Source organism: Corticium candelabrum, chromosome 1 (genome assembly GCF_963422355.1).
Source record: "Corticium candelabrum chromosome 1, ooCorCand1.1, whole genome shotgun sequence".
Lineage (NCBI taxonomy): Eukaryota > Metazoa > Porifera > Homoscleromorpha > Homosclerophorida > Plakinidae > Corticium > Corticium candelabrum.
In genome coordinates this window covers 603,566-619,214 of record NC_085085.1, presented here as the reverse complement: position 1 = coordinate 619,214, position 15,649 = coordinate 603,566, and the positions used below count along the sequence as shown (strand labels likewise).

Below are 15,649 nucleotides of genomic sequence, written 5' to 3'. Positions count from 1 at the left end.
CCCCAGCAAGGTTTTTTACTCGATCGTGTTACATCTAGTGAACTGGATCAAAGCTAGAGCTGAGGCCCTCTTGCGTGAGAACCAGTGTGGTTTTCCCAAGGGCAGAGGGTGCACCGACCGACTCTTAATTTTCTCTCAGGGTGTTGATGGAAAAAGCCAGGGAGTACCATCGTCCTTTATACATCTGTTTTGTAGACCTCCGTAAGGACTGCGATTCAATCAATAGAGCAGCTCTCTGGTCTGTTCTTCAGTATTGTTACCTCTTGCCATCTAAGTTGCTCAAAATTATTGAAGCATTGCACAGTAACACTTCTGCCGCTGCATGTAAGGACCTATGGCAAAATCTCGGATCATTTCTCTGTATCTATTGGTATCAAACAGGGTTGCGTACTTGCACCAACCTTATTTTGTTGACAAATGCATCGATCCTATTTGCAGAATTTTTAAAAAAAGATACACAGATCACTATTGTGATAATTTCAACACAAGTTATCTGACCAACAACTGGTGCAAAGACAATTCATAACATACTCATTCGATGAAACATTTGACATACATTCCATCAAGCCGTGTGACTGTGGTAGACTTTGTACAATCTTCAAAATAGGAAATTTGACACGGTGCTTTACTGTCTTGCTCCACATTTGTAAAGACATAGCTAGGCATCGTCTGAACAAAATTGTTAATGCCTTTACGTCAATAATCTAATCCTTCTGATAAGAGACCAATAGAAACATTTTTGGAGGAGCTGACTACTGTGTTTCTTAGTTTAGTTGTAAGGTATAGACGTAGTTGGCTATTGTTCATCGATGCTACAGTAGTTCTTTTTAGCACAAATTTAGACATTAAAATTTACTATAACGTACATCAATGACATATAATGATGTACATCAAGACATGTTACTATACTGCCGATGGATTAATGACGCTAGTCTCGCCCCACCTTCATGCCGCGCGGGAAAAACAGTGCTTAGCGCAAGTTGGGCGAGTTCTATTAATTGATTGCAAACAAGTGAGAAAACCTAGTACAGCATGTGCACAAAAGCAATGCTGACCGAAACAATAAAATATACGATTTTGTCAGAATTAGTTTACAATTATTTACTACGCTACTTTTATTACTAAACACAAATTTTAATTAATCAACAATTTGCTAACGTATGACACACAAACTGTTATCGCCTGTAACTAAGCACCACGCGAGCTAAACGCACTGACTTGGTTCCCGTATGTTGCGAGAACCCTTACGTAGCTGTGTGCACAATCTGACGTTTCGTTTCCACAAGTCTGACAAGCGCATGCACAAGTACGCTGGAATCGTCAGCGTTTGCAACGTGATCAGCTTAGCATTGATCATTGTCGGCGTTTCTACAAGTCGATGGATCACCAGCGACGTGTCAGGAGGTGGAGAGAGCAACAGAGGCGACATCTCGTTTGGTTTGTTTAGAATTAGCTATTCCATCAGATTCAAAGAGGCAGATTACAGAGAGGAGGAAGACAATGGTAAGACACGCCCAGTGCATACCACACAAGTCGTCGCACGTGACTTGTTGTTGAGCCACCGAACTCGCCGTTTGTATGTGCAAACAGCACTCGACACAATTAGTGTGATTCATTGCAAGCTTGTCATTCTACACAAAGTTTTTAAGTTTGCAAAATATTTTAGCATAATATAATGTACTTTCTAGCGACACTGTTGTAAATACTAACTGCAACATTGTAGCAGTTGCTGCAAACACCATTCAATTCCGAGTGTATATCACTGTTTCTAAAGCATCCAAAAAATACTGACATTATCCAATAGTGGCTGGCAATGATGCATTAATTAAAGATTTTTTGTAGATTTTGATATCTCGAGATTATTAGGAATTATTGTCTACAAACTTTGTAATACCAACATTGTATGTCATCACCAGAAATTTTACTAGTCTCGCGTAGCCAGACCCTTTCCCGCCGCGACACACTTCTGGACGAGGTCTGGCTACGCGAGACTAAAATTTTAGTGTTTAATATCAAAAATTCACTTATTGTTTCTGCTGTTGTAATAACTCAAGTTAAAGTAAGAGCTAGAGGTTAATTAATTAATTAATTAACTTAATGTTGGGTTGAGGCTATACACGTTGTCTGATATCCGTCTACAGCTTGTTGCGAATCTTTGTTTCTAGTCCAATCAAAAATGCTTTACTACTGGTGACCCATTGTTGTGTATATAGAACAAACATCTTAATTATTTTCAAACATTTAATTAAGGAATCTGCATGTTTTTTCTACATGATTGAGTAGCCTCGGCCTACCAGACTTACAATAATTTTAATTTGCTCTACACGAGTCTCGGAGACCGAGGCTATGATTGAAGCTGGATGCATGAAGCTGCATTGCTGTCATGCTAATTATGTCTATCTGTTTATGTCTAGTTACTTCTTTCTATGATGGTGTGTTTACCTTGTCGTTCTACATCGCCTGTGTCGCTTTCATCTTCATCGCATTGCTCTTGACACTTGCATCACTCTGCCTCGCCGTCTTCAACACGTTTGATCTACCCAAACGCAAACTGACCGGACCACTGGTGATGCTCACATTGAACTGCGGTGCTTGTAAGTTTTACTGATTTTATCCACGTGTCACGTGACCAATAGGTTATGGATGCTTCTAGTGATATCTGGTGTGATTGGGTTTGGTCTGTTCGTTGCCGTCTACCTGCAAGACATGGATAATGTTTTGTCGATGGAGCAGCAGACGTTGTTTCCTACCTTCACAACTGATGCACGATTTGGTTACTCGTTTTATGTGTTGGCGGCCGGCGTGGTCATGTTGTGTGGTGGTATCGCTCTATCGCCTTTTGAGAAGAAATATCAGCAAGAGGTTCACAGACATGATATACAGAGACGTGATCGTGAGTGGACACCACAACGTGACTCTGTGATAGAACAGTTGGAGATGATATCAGATGGACTTCCAGACATGATGATGTACTAGTGATATCTGATTACTCTTACCTTATTACAGGGATGTGATCAATGTATATTAGTTTTATTATTATAAATTAGTGTTAGAGTAATTGGTGATCTTTTATTGTTTGTCAATATATTCAGTATATAGATACTATGATAGGTCCAGTGTTTATGGTTAAATTTGTAATTACACACACACACACACACACACACACACACACACACACACACACACACACACACACACACACACACACACACACACACACACACACACACCTAGTGACCACTCACGCACGCACAACGTACGCGCACGTGAGCACAGGCATCGTTCCTGCTTCATTGACAATCACTCGAGAAAACAAGCGTCTCGCTTCGCATTCAAAACATCATGCAGCGTATACGCAAGTTCGCCGCTCTAGCCGCCATCGCAACATCACCAGCATCCTTCTCTTGACAGTGAGCCTCGCAACAGTTGACTGGATTTCAGGCGACTTCGTAGGACCACTAGGGACCGACCGTGGACATTTGTCGTTTGGCCTATTCAAAGTGACATACTTAATCACAGCGGGACAGCAAGAAGAAACTGGAACAGCAAGCGGTGAGTGTGCAGATTCTAGACCCGCCTACTTTACCGTTATAATTATCTAGGCTATGTTTAGCAAACACTCTAGAACGTTCAGGATTCTTTTGATGGTAAGTAAACATGTGTGCTCACACTGCATTTGTGTTTTTGTGCTCGCATATGAACAGATTTACGCAGTGCAGTGCATTTACTGTGCAACTAGAGAAACGCCCTGTACTGTGTACTCCCTAGCTCCTCCACATATTCTAGTGATTTCATGCAGAAAACAGGAAGTTTGCATGGCAGTGGCTGGCACCCTTGTGTGTGTGTGTGTGTGTGTGTGTGTGTGTGTGTGTGTGTGTGTGTGTGTGTGTGTGTGTGTGTGTGTGTGTGTGTGTGTGTGTGTGCATATTTGTGTTACGTACTAGACTCGAGCTAGCCTCGTACAGACCCTCTCGCGCCGTCGTGCCCGGTTCCCGTATAACCCAACAACTCGATAGGTACAGCTAGTGACGTCATACTAGATTGTAATGTCACGGCTCTGCATAGAGACATACTGAACTACACAGAATCTGCTTGTCTTTATTCCAGCTGCGCGTTTCCCTACGTATGGCCTTACAAAAACATTCCAAATACCCTCCACCCTAGCCTACATCAACAAACCTCTATCACAAACTATGATTGACGTCGTTTTGACCTGCAATGTTCATGCAGGGTACCAGGTGCTGTCAAAACGACTGCGACGTAATAACTAACAAGAAGACTCGAGTGGTCTAAAGCAGATAGTTGATATCAGTCTGCGACGTGATTGGAGGGGAGCGTGGGATGTATGTATAATTGGCTGATAATCTAGCCAAGCCTCTCCATTCTGACCAACAACTACTGAGACTGTTGCGATGAGTTCTTCTCATCAGCTACAAGTATCTGCTTCTTCTCCGGTTTCTGCGCAAGTGTACGACGTGTGCAGATGTCATCTCGTCGTGATCGCTGCTCATCTTGGAAAAGACTGCAAACATGTTTCTCGTCGTTTGGGTCTGCAAGAAAGCATCATCACCTGCATAGAACACAGGTATGAACGAGACTTGCGTGAGACGTCGTATCAACTGTTGTTGACCTGCTACAAGAATCATTCAAGCAAATCAACTTTCTCAAGGAAACTTCGAACTGCTTTGATGGAGGAGGGACGTCGCGACGCGGTGGAGAAACTAGAGCAAGGATGTTCATGCGATGCTGTTCGAAACAATCATGATGATTTGTATGACCGTGATCCTGCCTTTCGCTGTTCTCATTACTGCAGTAGCAGCTGTAATATTTTGTAATCAAATACATACAGTTTTCATTTCCGCTTGTGTAGCGTCGGCATTCCAATCGGTCGACCGGTCAAAGTACCGCCTTTCTGGGTGGGAGTAAGTAGCTAGGAACTGAGCTTTCGTTGTTCTAGCTTTTGTACTTGTTGATATTGCAATTGTAGGCCGCTATCAAGCGTTAGTAAGAGATTGCAGCTACGCTAGAGAGCGTAGCGGGGAAATGGAAGATCAGAAATGGCACTTGCAGTGCATCATACGCCTTTGAACGCGTATACAGGTTCTCAGTTGAAGCTGCAATGCGTCATATGCCTCTACTGCAGTGCATTGGACTGCTGCCTATACGTACTGCACGCTCATTAGCGAAGATCCCACGCGACAGTTCTTTCCTGTAATCTACTACGCCAACAAATTACACTTGTAACTGACACTGGGACATAATTAGCGCTGAATATCTGGTTTGCTGAGTCTCACTACACTGTAAATCGTATACGTCTGAATGTATTAGGGTGTAAAGGTCATGGTAAGTAGGTGCTAGATCATCAAGATGATTTCAATTACGTGACTCTCTAGAATCGTGACTTCTTGGTGCTTCTTGGGTGCATGGCTGAGTAGGCAGACATTTCATGATTTGTTTTCTGTAATTACGAAGACATGTTACTAGACTGCCGATGGATTAGTGACCCTAGTGAATCTCGCCCCATCTTCATGCCGCGCGGGGAAAACAGTGCTTAGCGCAAGTTGGGCGAGTTCTATTAATTGATTGCAAACAAGTGAGAAAACCTAGTACAGCATGTGCACAAAAGCAATGCTGACCGAAACAATAAAACATTCGATTTTGTCAAAATTAGTTTACAGTTATTTACTACGCTACTTTTACTAGTAAAAACAAATTTTAATTAATCAACAATTTGCTAACGTATGACACACAAACAGTTATCGCGTGTAATTAAGCGCCCACGCGCGCTAAACGCACTGACTTGGTTCCCGTATGTTAAGGCAGCGTTCACATCATCCAACGTTTCGGTTCCAGAAGTCTGACAAGCGCATGCACAAGTACGCTGGAATCGTGAGCGTTTGCAACGTGATCAGCTTAGCATTGATCATTGTCGGCGTTTCTACAAGTCGATGGATCACCAGCGACGTGTCAGGGGGTGGAGAGAGCAACAGGGGGGACATCTCGTTTGGTTTGTTTAGAATTAGCTATTCCATTAGATTCAAAGAGGCAGATTACAGAGAGGAGGAAGACAATGGTAAGACACGCCCAGTGCATACCACACAAGTCGTCGCACGTGACTTGTTGTTAACCACTGAACTCGCCGTTTGTATAGGTTTCTAGGTTTGCAAGATATTTTAGCATAACATAATGTACTTTCTAGCGACACTGTTGTAAGTACTAACTGCAACATTGTAGCAGTTGCTGCAAACACCATTCGATTCCGAGTGTATATCACTGTTTCTAGAGCATCCAAAAAATACTGACATTGTGGCTGGCAATGATGCATTAATTACCAATTTTTTTGTAGATTTTGATATCTCGAGATTACTAGGGATTATTGTCTACAAACTTTGTAATACCAACATTGCATATCATCACCAGAAATTTTACTAGTCTCGCGTAGCCAGACCCTTTCCCGCCGCGTCACACTTCTGGACGAGGTCTGGCTACGCGAGACTAAACTTTTAGTGTTTAATTAATGTCAAAAATGCACTTATTGTTTCTGCTGTTGTATTAACTCAAGTTAAAGTAAGAGCTAGAGGTTAATTAATTAATTAATTAATGTTGGGTTGAGGCTATACACGTTGTCTGATATCGGTCTGCAGCTTGTTGCGAATCTTTGTTTCTAGTCCAATCAAAAATGATTTACTACTGGTGGCCCATTGTTGTGTATATAGAACAAACATCTTAATTATTTTCAAACATTTAATTAAGGAATCTGCATGTTTTTTCTACATGATTGAGTAGCCTCGGCCTACCAGACTTACAATAATTTTAATTTGCTCTACACAAGTCTCGGAGACCGAGGCTAATGATTGAAGCCGGATGCATGAAGCTGCATTGCTGTCATGCTAATTATTTCTATCTGTTTATGTCTAGTTACTTCTTTCTATGATGGTGTGTTTACCTTGCCGTTCTACATCGCCTGTGTCGCTTTCATCTTCATCGCATTGCTCTTGACACTTGTATCACTCTGCCTCGCCGTCTTCAACACGTTTGCTCTACCCAAACGCAAACTGACCGGACCACTGGTGATGCTCACATTGAACTGCGGTGCTTGTAAGTTTTACTGAGTTTATCCACGTGTCACGTGACCAATAGGTTATGGATGCTTCTAGTGATATCTGGTGTGATCGGGTTTGGTCTGTTCGTTGCTGTCTACCTGCAAGACATGGATAATGTTTTGTCGATGGAGCAGCAGACGTTGTTTCCTACCTTCACAACTGATGCACGATTTGGTTACTCGTTTTATGTGTTGGCGGCCGGCGTGGTCATGTTGTGTGGTGGTATCGTTCTATCGCCTTTTGAGAAGAAATATCAGCAAGAGGTTCACAGACATGATATACAGAGACGTGATCGTGAGTGGACACCACAACGTGACCTTGTGATAGAACAGTTGGAGATGATATCAGATGGACTTCCAGACATGATGATGTACTAGTGATATCTGATTACTCTTACCTTATTACAGGGATGTGATCAATGTATATTAGTTTTATTATTATAAATTATTGTTAGAGTAAATAGTGATCTTTTATTGTTTGTTCAATATATAGATACTATGATAGGTCCAGTGTTTATGGTTGGATTTGTAATCACACACACACACACACACATACACACACACACACACACACACACACACACACACACACACACACACGTGCGCGCTCACGCCCACACACACAAACACGCACACACACAAACACACACACACACACACACAAACACACACACACACACACAAACAAACACACGCACACACACAAACACACACACACACACAGACACACACAAATAAACACACACACACACACACACACACACACACACACACACAAACACACACACACACACAAACAAACACACGCACACACACAAACACACACACACACACACACACAAATAAACACACACACACACACACACACACACACACACACACACACACACACACACACGCACACACACACACACAAACAAACAAACACACAAAAACAAACACACACACCTTGACACACACACAAACAAACAAACAAACACACACACAAACAAACAAACACACACACACAAACACACATCTGGTGACCACTCACGCACGCACAACGCACGCACACGTGAGCGCAGGCATTCCCGCTTTATTGCCAATCATTCGAGAAAACAAGCGTCTCGCTTCGCATTCAGAACATCATGCAGCGTATACGCAAGTTCTCCGCTCTAGCCGCCATCTGCAACATCATCAGCATCGTTCTCTTGACAGTGAGCCTCGCAACAGTTGACTGGATTTCAGGCGACTTCGTAGGACTACTTGGGGCCGACCGTGGACATGTGTCGTTTGGCCTATTCAAAGTGACATACTTAATCACAGCGAGACAGCAAGAAGAAACTGGGACAGCAAGCGGTGAGTGTGCAGACTTCAGACACGCCTACTTTACCATTATGTCTAACAAACACTCTGAAACGTTCAGGATTGTCTTGGTAGTAAGTAAACATGTGTGTTCACACTGCAGTTGTGTTTTTGTGCTTGCGTATATGAACAGATTTACGCGGTGCAATGCATTTACTGTTGCAACTAAGAAACGCCCTGTACTGTGTACTCCATATCTCCCCCACATATTCTAGTGATTTTATGCAGAAAACAGGAAGTTTGCATGGCAGTGGCTGGCACCCTTGTGTGTGTGTGTGTGTGTGTGTGTGTGTGTGTGTGTGTGTGTGTGTGTGTGTGTGTGTGTGTGTCTGTGTCTGTGTGTGTGTGTGTGTGTGTGTGTGTGTGTGTGTGTGTGTGTGTGTGTGTGTGTGTGCTCAGAAGCACAAACCCACTATACAATGCAAACACTAAAATTTATTTTGCTTATTAATTGTTGAACTGATAATATATAATTAGAATATTTTGTATTGATAATGTTATACACTACCGTATTGTTTACTGTCACTCAGTCTGTTGTATGGGTATCTGTCTTTCTGTCTGTCTGTCTGTTTGCCTGTCTGTCTGTCTGTCTGTCTGTCTGTCTGTTTCTAAGGCATCACCTTTAGTTGTTGTGATAAGTAGACTCAGCCTCCCAGACCCGTGTAGTGCAATTCATCAAGTGCAGCGATCGAGGAAGAAATATGAACGGTCGAGTGGTTGGATGGTTGCTGACAGCTCCTTCTGGTTTACGCGTGCCTTTATTGTTGATACAAATATCGACCTGCTCACTCACACACACACACACACACACACACACACACACACACACCTTGACACATACACACAAACAAACAAACACACACACACACACATGCACACACACACACACACAAACACACCTTGACACACACACACACACACACACACACACACACACACACACACACAAACACACACAGACAAACAAACAAACACACCTTGACACACACAAACAAACAAACACACACACACACACACACCATTCACACGCACAATGCACGTAGCTAATTAAAATTAACATTAATATTTAATTTTATACACAATATTTATATATTGAATACTACTGTGTAACTACCTTCATTGCTTACTAAATTTATTATACTGTGGAATGGATGTCATTGTGACGTCATGACTCGTGTTTTTGTTCTGTTGAAATTTTTAGTATCGTCATTCTATGACGGCGTGTTCACCAGTGGAATCTACTATGGCTGTGTCACGTTCATCTTCCTTTCACTCGGAACTATCGTCCTGGCGTTCATTCTTGCTGTTCTCAACATGTGTTCGTGGTCGAAACACAAGATTACGGGACCTATTGCTATGATGGTTGTCAACATAGTAGCAAGTAAGTTAATCATATCGGAAAGTTATGTGACAAAGATCGCTTGTCTAGATAAATGTGCCACTTATATTTGTCAATTGGTCAGCCAGTCACTTAATCTGTCTACCTGCCTGCCTACCTGCCTGCCTACTTTCCTGTCTGTCTGTCTGTCTGTCCACCTGCCTGCCTACTTTCCTGTCTGTCTGTCTGTCTGTCTACCTGCCTGCTTACTTTCCTGTCTGTCTGTCTGTCTGTCCACCTGCCTGCCTACTTTCCTGTCTGTATATCTGTCTAGTACCTGCCTGCCTACTTTCCTGTCTGTCTGTCTGTCCACCTGCCTGCCTACTTTCCTGTCTGTCTGTCTGTCTGTCTACCTGCCTGCTTACTTTCCTGTCTGTCCACCTGCCTGCCTACTTTCCTGTCTGTCTGTCTGTCTGGTACTTGCCTGCCTACTTCTATCTGTCTGTCTGTCTAGTGTACCTGCCTGTCTACTTTCCTGTCTGTCCACCTGCCTGCCTACTTTCCTGCCTACTTTCCTGTCTGTCTGTCTGTCTGTCTAGTACCTGCCTGCCTACTTTCCTGTCTGTCTGTATCTGTCTGTCTGTCTGTATCTGTCTACCTGCCTGCCTGCCTACTTCCCTGTTTGTCTGTCTGTCTACCTGACTGATTGTCTGTCTGTCTACCTGCCTGTCTAGCCCTGAAATTGTTCCACTAGTTTTTTGAGCATTTTGGCACATGGGAACCACAAGCAGAAACTTACTGCATGAACTGGGAAGAAAGGCAGGGCTCATTGAAGGAAGACGAGTAGATGCAGAGTTTATGTCATATTGGCGACGAGGTTTTTCTGTGACTCTTCAAAAATGCAATAGTAAAGTTGTCTTGATAAAAGTGTCTAGGTTGTCAACAAACAGACTAATGGAGGATAACGTAGCTAGCAGAGATACATACATTCAATGCTTCACACATTGAAATAGTTGAACTTGTTGCAGAAGCACTTTCTTTTAATTATTGAAAAATCATGTATTCTAGTGTGTAAAGATGCTGCATCCTGCCTGTCTACCACTCTGTTTGTCTGTTGTTATCTATCACAGTGACTCTGTTCCTACTTCACATCAATAACCAGTAGCAAAAGCCCCAATGCAACAACAATGCATCCAAGTCTCAGATTTCCTGTTATTTCTTCTTTTGTGTTTCAGTTATATTCGGTGCCATCGGTGACGGCCTCTTTGCTCATCTCTACCTCAACGACATGGACAACCTCCTCTCACTCGAGCTCCAAGAAAATGTCTTGTACACAAGCTACAAAACTGTAAACACGACCATCGGCTACTCGTATTGGCTACTCATAGGTGCCACCATCGTCTTATGGGGAGCGGTAATTCTAAGTCCGTTAGAGAAACGGAGCGACCGCACAAGCATCCAGAAAGCGTATCTTTCTCACGTCACAAACACAGTCTTCCTGCCAAACTCTCCGTATAACAGCAAAGGAGACGTCATGATGTTTTAGAGAGCAAACACGATCCACACCCGCCCGCCCACCACTGCTGTCATTTGCACTGATGAGAGCAATCGCTCAAGCACGACAATTGTAAATGGAGTATTCTAGTGTGATTGTGTGGTAATCTATAGTATTTATTGAACGGCAACGGTGTGTTCTTCACTGTTGCTTGTATGTCTATTCTCTTGTTTAGTACACAATAAATCAGTCTATCAGCACGTTTGACTGTCTATATGACAACGTCACATTGTATTGGCATGTTACACGACATTCCTTTGTACCTAACCATTTCTTGATTACACAGATACAAAACACAATAAAAAAACACATTCAGGGGTAGCCAACTGGCACTATGGTGCCACAGGTGACACCAGAGGTTGGTTTTGGGCAGCAAGCAAGTAAAGATTTGGCAGCCACTGAAGCAGATGGTGACGTCACGACTGTGACTGAAGAGCAGTGATTGCATGAACACAAGGCATCGCTAATGTCAATTAGTGTCTGCTATGTGTGCCTGCCTACCATTCTGTCTGCATGCATGCATGTACATATGTGTATGTATCATGACATACATGAGTATGTATGCAAGTGTGTGTGTGTGTGTGTGTGTGTGTGTGTGTGTGTGTGTGTGTGTGTGTGTGTTTGTGTGTCTATAAACGTACGTACGTATGTACTACGTGTGCATGTACTCTGGTAGGTAGGTTAAGGTAGGTACAGTAGCCTCAAACCAGTCTCGTGCAGGTGTGTCAACGTGAGTGTGTCATTTTCATTGGGCACAAGGATGCGTTCCTGGGGCGACACCAAAGCACCAGTTGGGCCAAACTTGACCACCCCTGTGTGACATTAAATCGTTTGTGATGTGTTATCATAATGCATACGTAGCCCAATAAACCATGTCCTCATCTTATTTTGCCCAGTCTCCATACATGACGGACTTTGATGTGTACACAATTATCATCTGACCGCAAACATTGCCATGAAAATTGACACGAGACTAAAAGAATGGCAGGCAGACACACATAACAGACACTGATTGACGTTAGTGATGCCTTGTGTTCACGCAATCACCACTCTTCAGTCACAGTCGTCACGATCTGCTTCAGTGGCTTCAAGCCTTTGCGCTAAATCTTTGCTTGCTTGGTGCCAAGACCAGCCTCTAGTGCCACCATAGCGCCAGTTAGCCACCCCTGCTCTTGCCCTGCTGGGTTTGCTAACTGCCTATTCATTACAATGTCTCTATAACGATTACTGTTTGTTACTCAACAGTCACTCTGCATGATAACTGTGTGTGTGTGTGTGTGTGTGTGTGTGTGTGTGTGTGTGTGTGTGTGTGTGTGTGTATGTGTGTGTGTGTGTGTGTGTGTGTGTGTGTGTGTGTGTGTGTGTGTGTGTGTGTGTGTGTTCTTCCCTCCTGTAACGTCTCACACATGACAACACGATCGCTTGTGCAGTTGCTTCCATTATTACTTGGAAATGACTTTACATAGATCCAATCTTAAGACACCAACATCCAGTTGTAAGAAAACGTATGCAAACAAACGTGTCAGTCTAACATCGTGCTACAACTAAATGTCAGAGGGACGTCAGCAATTCTTCAAACCTGTTCTTGAAACGCGAGGAGTCTCTCCACTCCACGACTTCGCTTTCTTCGAAAAGTGCTTCAACTCATTTAAATACTTCTCGTCGTTCATCGACGTGTAGCCGTTTGGTTCGCAGAGTTCCTGAACAGAAAGAGTAAACTGAAAAGTGATCTCGTCTGTTGTCAAGCAAAGTACGAACCTTGCACTCTGCGTAAAACACCTTGTATCCACCAAACAAAAGATACATCTCAGGATAATAGAGAGTCGGGTAGTCTAGCTTGCTGGCATGAAATGATCGATCGCGTTCACGCAAATATTTACACCTACATGTGATAGACACTATAACTGTGTACTGTAACAACTTTGTTAGTGTGTGACACACATTGTAGGTCCACGTTCTGATGAAAATTCGCAATGAAAAATTATGACTAAACGGCGGCCGTCTTGGGGAAGCTTTAGTGGTTCTTGCATAAAAAAGTGTTCTATCTGATCTTTCAGATAGAGATTCTTGGAACCCTGTATATGAATAGAAATTTACAGAAATTATTGCAAGACATGTATAGCACAACCGGGTGACATACAAACAACCGTTAGATAGAGAAGACTAAAGAATTAAGTATAACATATAAGCAAATACACATGAGTGTATGGACATACACACTATCCATCCATCCATTTGCTGCTTGTGCTCCATGATTACCACGAGGGTACAGGAGACGCAGGCCAATGCACACACACACACACACACACACACACACACACACACACACACACACACACACACACACACACACACAAATAAACAAAAAAATGGACAAACGTTAAGCCCTCCACGTCATTCATGCCGTCGACCTAAGGTCAGTTGTGGAGATAGCTGCCCCTGCCTCTAGAGACAGGGTCTCCATGCGCTATGTGGAGGCTTAGGGCCAGCGCTACAATCCACCTGGAGCTTGGCCGGAGTCATCCAGGTGCACTGACAATGACGCAGCTCTGGGACTGGACACCAAGGCCCACAAGTACCCGACTGCTATATGATGTTACTGCCAAGCCAGCGGTCATGTCCACCCCAGTTAATGACCAGGCACACACACACACACACACACACACACACACACACACACACACACACAATTACCTTGATGTGTCCTCCGCTGTATTCAAATGGATATCTACAATCCACAATAACGTATCGTCCAATTTCAGACTCGTACTCTTGATTCATCAACTCGGATAGCTAAAGTATAACATTCTGATAAATTAGCAAAATTTGTAGACATACAGAAGTAGAAAAACAAGAGATAAATAGATGGACAGACGGACAGACAGACAAGCAGACAAACAGAGAGACAGACACCGACAGACAGACAGACAGACAGAGAGACAGACAGAGAGAGAGACAGACAGACAGAGAGAGAGAGAGACAGACAGATTGTTCTATTTGAACGCTTACTCTACCGATAACAATCGCTAACTTTATGCAAAGGGAGGGAGGGAGGGAGGGAGGGAGGGAGGGAGGGAGGGAGGGAGGGAGGGAGGGAGGGAGAGAGAGAGAGAGAGAGAGAGAGAGAATAAAGAGACCAGCAGATATACTGTAGAACCAACAAACAAACAGCCAAACAAACAACAACATACATACAAAACATCAAACAAACAAAAACAAACAGATAAAATTTCAATGTACAGACCAATAGGCAAACTGACAAACAAACAGACAAAATCCTACCGTTTGAACCGTAATATTTTTTAGTGCCTTGTTGCTATTGACAATCGGCAAAGCATGTGGCTAAAACAAAGTCACAATCACAATCATGTATATAGAAACAAAGATTAGTTGATATTTTAGTTACATAATACAATGCTGACTGATACCATATTGTTGCCAGCGCAACTGCATAACTTACTCAATGCATAACGACCCACATTCAAACAGCAAAAACAAACAAGAACCAATAAATTCAATACATTAAATGATGAAAGCGGCTGGAACCAGATTGTGTTCTTACGTCTCCATCTATCTCGTGTTGTGTACATGTATCCTTTACACAGCAAGTGATCAGACAGACAGACAAACAGACAGACAGACAGACAGACAGATTGACACTTTGGATGGGGGACCAAATGTTCCATTACACCACAAGTGGTAATCTAAAATTTTCAGCAAATGCTTGTCTCTGACTATTTCAAATCTTGACTGTCACATTATTTATAAGTATGTAGTCACTGCAGCTGTGTCCTTTACAGTGTACTACAAACATAAGATGTACGTAGGCAGCCATATATGCGCCAGTGTTCTGGGTGTCCAAGGCAAGGTCTGGACCTCCAAGGCTATGTGAGTATAGCAACTTGGATCAGGCGATATTAGCAGATAAATGTGTCGTTGATTTGCTCCTCTGAATTACCTTCGTAAAGTCACCTATAAGGTCAGCATCCTCGCAGCCTATCCCAAATGCTTGGTCAATCAGAGGACTCGTGAATGGCATTGAATAGCATCTCCTGATCGGAGAAACCTAAACAACACGAATAATGACATAAAAGCAAATGCCATGAATGACGAATAGTCACCTCGTGTGTGAAGAATGGGTTGCTGTCTGATGAGTGAGCGTTTTCAACACTTAGTGAGTACGCCCTGTATACGACGATCACATGACAGACATCACAAAATTGTAAAGTAACTAGTATGATATCATTTGTCAATTATTTTTGTAATGTGATCATTTACCATACATTTCTTCAATAGACAAACTGATAGACCAAATAGCAGACAGACAAAC

General features: G+C 42.8%; 4 protein-coding genes across 4 annotated transcripts in view; 3 read left to right on the top strand and 1 right to left on the bottom strand.

Moving 5' to 3' along the window:
* Positions 1–1,260: 1,260 nt before the first annotated feature.
* LOC134192433 (uncharacterized) lies at positions 1,261–3,768 on the top strand. The gene is made up of 4 exons (XM_062661175.1): positions 1,261–1,503; positions 2,415–2,594; positions 2,654–2,969; positions 3,705–3,768. The coding sequence occupies exons 1-4, from the start codon at positions 1,299–1,301 to the stop codon at positions 3,766–3,768; spliced, it is 765 nt and encodes a 254-aa protein (XP_062517159.1). The 5' UTR covers positions 1,261–1,298.
* Positions 3,769–5,811: 2,043 nt separating this feature from the next.
* On the top strand, positions 5,812–7,500 carry LOC134192296 (uncharacterized). Its single transcript, XM_062661022.1, has 3 exons — positions 5,812–6,073; positions 6,919–7,098; positions 7,158–7,500. The coding sequence occupies exons 1-3, from the start codon at positions 5,812–5,814 to the stop codon at positions 7,478–7,480; spliced, it is 765 nt and encodes a 254-aa protein (XP_062517006.1). The 3' UTR covers positions 7,481–7,500.
* Positions 7,501–8,229: 729 nt separating this feature from the next.
* On the top strand, positions 8,230–11,519 carry LOC134192248 (uncharacterized). The gene is made up of 3 exons (XM_062660969.1): positions 8,230–8,440; positions 9,648–9,827; positions 11,000–11,519. The coding sequence occupies exons 1-3, from the start codon at positions 8,230–8,232 to the stop codon at positions 11,308–11,310; spliced, it is 702 nt and encodes a 233-aa protein (XP_062516953.1). The 3' UTR covers positions 11,311–11,519.
* A 1,200-nt stretch (positions 11,520–12,719) lies between these two features.
* The window catches only part of LOC134186462 (M-phase inducer phosphatase-like), an 8,468-nt gene continuing 5,538 nt past the window's right edge, over positions 12,720–15,649 (bottom strand). Inside the window, exons 12-18 of the mRNA XM_062654439.1 lie at positions 15,441–15,504; positions 15,278–15,385; positions 14,602–14,661; positions 14,014–14,112; positions 13,261–13,394; positions 13,078–13,201; positions 12,720–13,019 (exon numbers count right to left, since the gene is read on the bottom strand). Of these exons, the coding sequence (XP_062510423.1) occupies positions 12,882–13,019; positions 13,078–13,201; positions 13,261–13,394; positions 14,014–14,112; positions 14,602–14,661; positions 15,278–15,385; positions 15,441–15,504 (727 nt within the window). The 3' untranslated portion in view covers positions 12,720–12,881. The remainder of the gene's footprint in view (positions 13,020–13,077; positions 13,202–13,260; positions 13,395–14,013; positions 14,113–14,601; positions 14,662–15,277; positions 15,386–15,440; positions 15,505–15,649) is intronic.

Coding starts and splice junctions, on each gene's coding strand:
- LOC134192433 (XM_062661175.1), top strand. CDS start 1,299: ATGCACAAGTACGCTGGAATCGTCAGCGTTTGCAACGTGATCAGCTTA. Junction 1,504..2,414: donor CAGAGAGGAGGAAGACAATG/GTAAGACACGCC, acceptor GTTTATGTCTAG/TTACTTCTTTCTATGATGGT. Junction 2,595..2,653: donor CACATTGAACTGCGGTGCTT/GTAAGTTTTACT, acceptor GGATGCTTCTAG/TGATATCTGGTGTGATTGGG.
- LOC134192296 (XM_062661022.1), top strand. CDS start 5,812: ATGTTAAGGCAGCGTTCACATCATCCAACGTTTCGGTTCCAGAAGTCT. Junction 6,074..6,918: donor CAGAGAGGAGGAAGACAATG/GTAAGACACGCC, acceptor GTTTATGTCTAG/TTACTTCTTTCTATGATGGT. Junction 7,099..7,157: donor CACATTGAACTGCGGTGCTT/GTAAGTTTTACT, acceptor GGATGCTTCTAG/TGATATCTGGTGTGATCGGG.
- LOC134192248 (XM_062660969.1), top strand. CDS start 8,230: ATGCAGCGTATACGCAAGTTCTCCGCTCTAGCCGCCATCTGCAACATC. Junction 8,441..9,647: donor AGAAACTGGGACAGCAAGCG/GTGAGTGTGCAG, acceptor TGAAATTTTTAG/TATCGTCATTCTATGACGGC. Junction 9,828..10,999: donor GGTTGTCAACATAGTAGCAA/GTAAGTTAATCA, acceptor TTTGTGTTTCAG/TTATATTCGGTGCCATCGGT.